The sequence below is a fragment of the Electrophorus electricus genome, chromosome 1 (genome assembly GCF_013358815.1).
Source record: "Electrophorus electricus isolate fEleEle1 chromosome 1, fEleEle1.pri, whole genome shotgun sequence".
NCBI classification, from domain to species: domain Eukaryota; kingdom Metazoa; phylum Chordata; class Actinopteri; order Gymnotiformes; family Gymnotidae; genus Electrophorus; species Electrophorus electricus.
Window position 1 is genome coordinate 14,281,481 of NC_049535.1, and position 3,740 is coordinate 14,285,220.

At 45.9% G+C, this 3,740-nt stretch overlaps 1 protein-coding gene across 1 annotated transcript in view; it reads left to right on the top strand.

The window, feature by feature from the left end:
* The window catches only part of LOC113580369 (transmembrane protease serine 6), a 14,456-nt gene extending 11,794 nt beyond the window's left edge, over positions 1-2,662 (top strand). The window contains exons 15-18 of the mRNA XM_027014876.2: positions 69-237; positions 477-748; positions 841-974; positions 1,156-2,662. Of these exons, the coding sequence (XP_026870677.2) occupies positions 69-237; positions 477-748; positions 841-974; positions 1,156-1,317 (737 nt within the window). The 3' untranslated portion in view covers positions 1,318-2,662. The remainder of the gene's footprint in view (positions 1-68; positions 238-476; positions 749-840; positions 975-1,155) is intronic.
* Positions 2,663-3,740: the final 1,078 nt, after the last annotated feature.

The following is a 3,740-nucleotide window of genomic DNA, read 5'->3' on the forward strand; positions in this document are numbered from 1 at the left end:
GCTGGTTTTGATAATTATAAACAACAATGTTTTAGTAAACTAAAACATAAGTACACACATCTTTCCAGACTGCGGCCTGCGCCAGTTCAGCACCCGGGTGGTGGGCGGAGTCAGTGCAGTGGATGGGGAGTGGCCATGGCAGGCTAGCCTACAGGTCAGCGGCCAGCATATCTGTGGTGGAGCTCTAATCTCCGCCCAGTGGGTGGTGTCTGCAGCGCACTGTTTCTATGATGACCGGTGAGTAGAGGATATTGCTTTACTGGTAGTTTTATAGTAATTTCATAAAAGCGTTGAGGCTAGATTGAACAGATCAAGGGCCATGAACATAAAGTATGACTCTCATAAAATTCAGATGAACCTTTCATTCTCTATCTTACATTTTACTTCACTTTATCACTTTCTTCTCCCCCTTTCAATCTCACTCTCTTTATCACTCTCTTTATCACTCTCTTTATCACTCCCCCGCCTGCTCTCAGTCTGTACTCTCCCTCCTTATGGACGGTGTATCTGGGTAAACTGAGCCTGCAGGGCACCAGCCAGACGGAGGAAGCCCTGCGCATCTCCCACATCCACCTGCACCAGTACTACGATGACGAGACCCACGACTACGACCTGGCCCTGCTCAGGCTGGAGAGGAGCGTATCCGTGGGCACGCTCGCCCAGCCAGCGTGCCTGCCCCCTGCCACGCACCAGCTGGAGCCAGGCCTGCTCTGCTGGGTCACTGGATGGGGGGCGCTCCGAGAAGGGGGTGGGTAAACACATGTGCGCACTCCTGTGCGTCCGTCCGTCCGTCCGTCCGTCCGTCCGTCCATCCATCATCCATCCCTCCTTTTCTCTCAGGTGGCACAAGTGATGTCCTACAGAAGGTTGATGTGCAATTGGTTAGCGAGGATGCTTGCGTCCGTTCCTACGGATATATCACTCCCAGAATGCTGTGTGCTGGTTATCGCAGTGGGGGAAAGGATGCGTGTCAGGTAGGGTGCATGCTAATTCTTTTTTTATATATATATAAAAAAGTATGGACAAGATATATATCAGTCTATATGTCTCTTCCATGTCGAGACCCATATCTTTCTCCTCATTCCTTCATATCTCTCTCTCCTTCTTTCTTCTCATTTCACCTCTCTTAACTACTCCCCCCCCGACATACGTCAGGGGGACTCTGGAGGTCCCTTGGTGTGCCAGGAGCCATCAGGTCGTTGGTTCCTTGCTGGCGTTGTGAGCTGGGGTCGCGGCTGTGGCCGACCGGATTACTACGGTGTTTACACACGCATCACCAGGCTCTCTGGCTGGATCAGACAGCTCCTCTCCTCCTGAGGGGCAGGCCAGACCGATCCCAGATCAGCTTATGAGGACTTCATCTGACCAGCAAGGAGCTACTCTCAGTAGCTTAACCATCCCCCTTTCTATCTACACTATTGTTTGATGGGATGTGTAGTCTTAGAATTAGAGGATAAAGCAGCTCAATTGCAAACAACTAAAGAGCTAAAGTACAATCATGTATACATCCTAATCTCATTTCTGAAGAGTTTAACAGAGCTTCTATTTTCAGCATTTTTAAAAATCATCTTTTTTTTTTATTAAGTTATTAATTATTCATAGTATATATAAGCACTGGTCACTTTATTAGGAACCAGTACCTGTGCACCTGCCTCAGTCATACAGTCCCAGGTGGAGAGCTTTAGCAAGGCAACAAAAAACATCTGTCTGGCAGTGTTGGCTGGAGCACAGCTGTTGAGATAGGGCAAAGGAATAAAGACCTGAGCTAACAGGAATGCTACAGTAAGCACAGAGCGTGCAGCATGTGGAATGGTGAGCTGAAGGTCCTTCACCAGCAGAAGACCACGCTGGGTTCCACCCCTGTCAGCCCAAACCAGGAGGCACGCTGAAGCTGGACAGCTGATGATTTTCTGCTGCAACATGCAAATGGTGTGGTCAGAATTTGCCGTAAACTTCGGGACTGCGCGGAGCCAGCCCGCCCCGTGTGGGCGGGTCAGGCTGCCGGTGGTGTAATGGCATGGGGATTCTTGGCGCACGTTTCAGTCGCAGTTGAGCACCATGGGAATGCCAAGGCTGATTCAAGTTTTGTCATCATCTCAAACCGGCTCCGTGAACGTGAACGTGATCTCAGTGCACTTCGGTGGCCTTTGGCATGTGGTAGAACGGGAAATATGCAGCATGCATGTGCAGCTGACATGACATGCTGTCATGGCAACATGGACCAGTTTCAAAGGAATGTTTCTAGCAATTTGTGTAATGCATACCACAAAGAATTACGCGGGGCAGAATTAGTATGCTGTTCTTAATAAAGTGGCCAAGCAGTGTCTGTGTGTGTGTGTGTGTGTGTGTGTTATATGGACAGATAGATGTATGTAGGGAGAATAATACGGTGTCAGATCAGATTTCTGTCCTAATTTTGTGAGTCCATACTGCCTTCTCGCTCTTCCAGTGGCTAGCCTTTGTCTAATGTTTCTTAGGCTGAGGTGCATTCTGTTCAGTATTCTGCTATCCAAACGGAGGCAAAAAAGCTCACTGGCAGACTCATACCACTGGCCTGTAGATGTGTACCACATGCTGTATATGTACGTATTACAAGGGTTCTACTGTAGATAGAAAGAGCAGGACGGGGCATGTGGGCAAGAAATATATATAGTAATGGGGAAAAAAAAAAAGATCCATGAAAAACATATTTTATTGTAAAAAAATAAAAACATTTGACTAACGTAAGGTCTGGTATTTTTCAAATAAGAGCAAGAAGAGGAACCGCCTCAACCCAAGAGGAAATAGCGGAATTTCTGATTTGTTCCTTTTCAGCTGTGTTGTTTAGTATCTTGGTAGGGCATGGTTTTGTAAGTATGTGAGTGAATCTGGGTGAGAGCAGATTAATAATGCAGCAGCCTGACTGGCTGTCGCCAGTGGACAAACAGACCGAGACACAGATTCCAACTCATAAAAAAATACCCTAACTCTCACTTCTCACTTCCACAGTCCATTCTTCTGCTCAGCTAAAATGAAACACGTAAAAAGCCTTTGTTCTCTAGTCTAACAATGCTTGTTTTCTTGTTTGGGTCCTCCCGGCTACAAACATATTACATACATACTACTTATTACACATATTATTTCGGAAATCTATCTAAACCTACATGTTTGCAAAAGAAGGAATGTCACCTGGGATTTTCCTAAGTAGAGATGGCAGGGCGAAAGGAGGAAGACTTTTTTCTGAAGTGGAAATGAGCCCAGGTACTTGCTGGGAATTGCAGCTGTTCAAATATTGCACAATACTGCCATCATGTGGCAACAAATGTAACATGCGGCAAAAAATACGTACCTCTAATACTAACACATATTAATATTGTAATACTTTTATTGTATTTTTGTAATGTAACACTAAATTCCGTTGTTATCAAAAACGCTTTAGAGTCACAAGATTTCAGAGACAGAAGGGGTAGGTAAAGGCTCAAATCCTGCTACCTTCTGATATTTTGTCGATGCACAGAACCGACATAGGCTGCAACTGTGCGGACAGTGTGTAATTACTATGGATAATGGTATTACACCTCTCTACTAGTCCTGCTCTGTACTGAATAAGTGTTGCACACACACACATATACACACACAGATGTACTGTCCTATAACCATGCTTCAGTAAAAATATAAGTAGAGGAGATTCATATATTGCTGTGATCTCTGCTCTTGCACAAGCTCACTCTCACGCTCTCCCTCTCTCTCTCTCTCTCTCT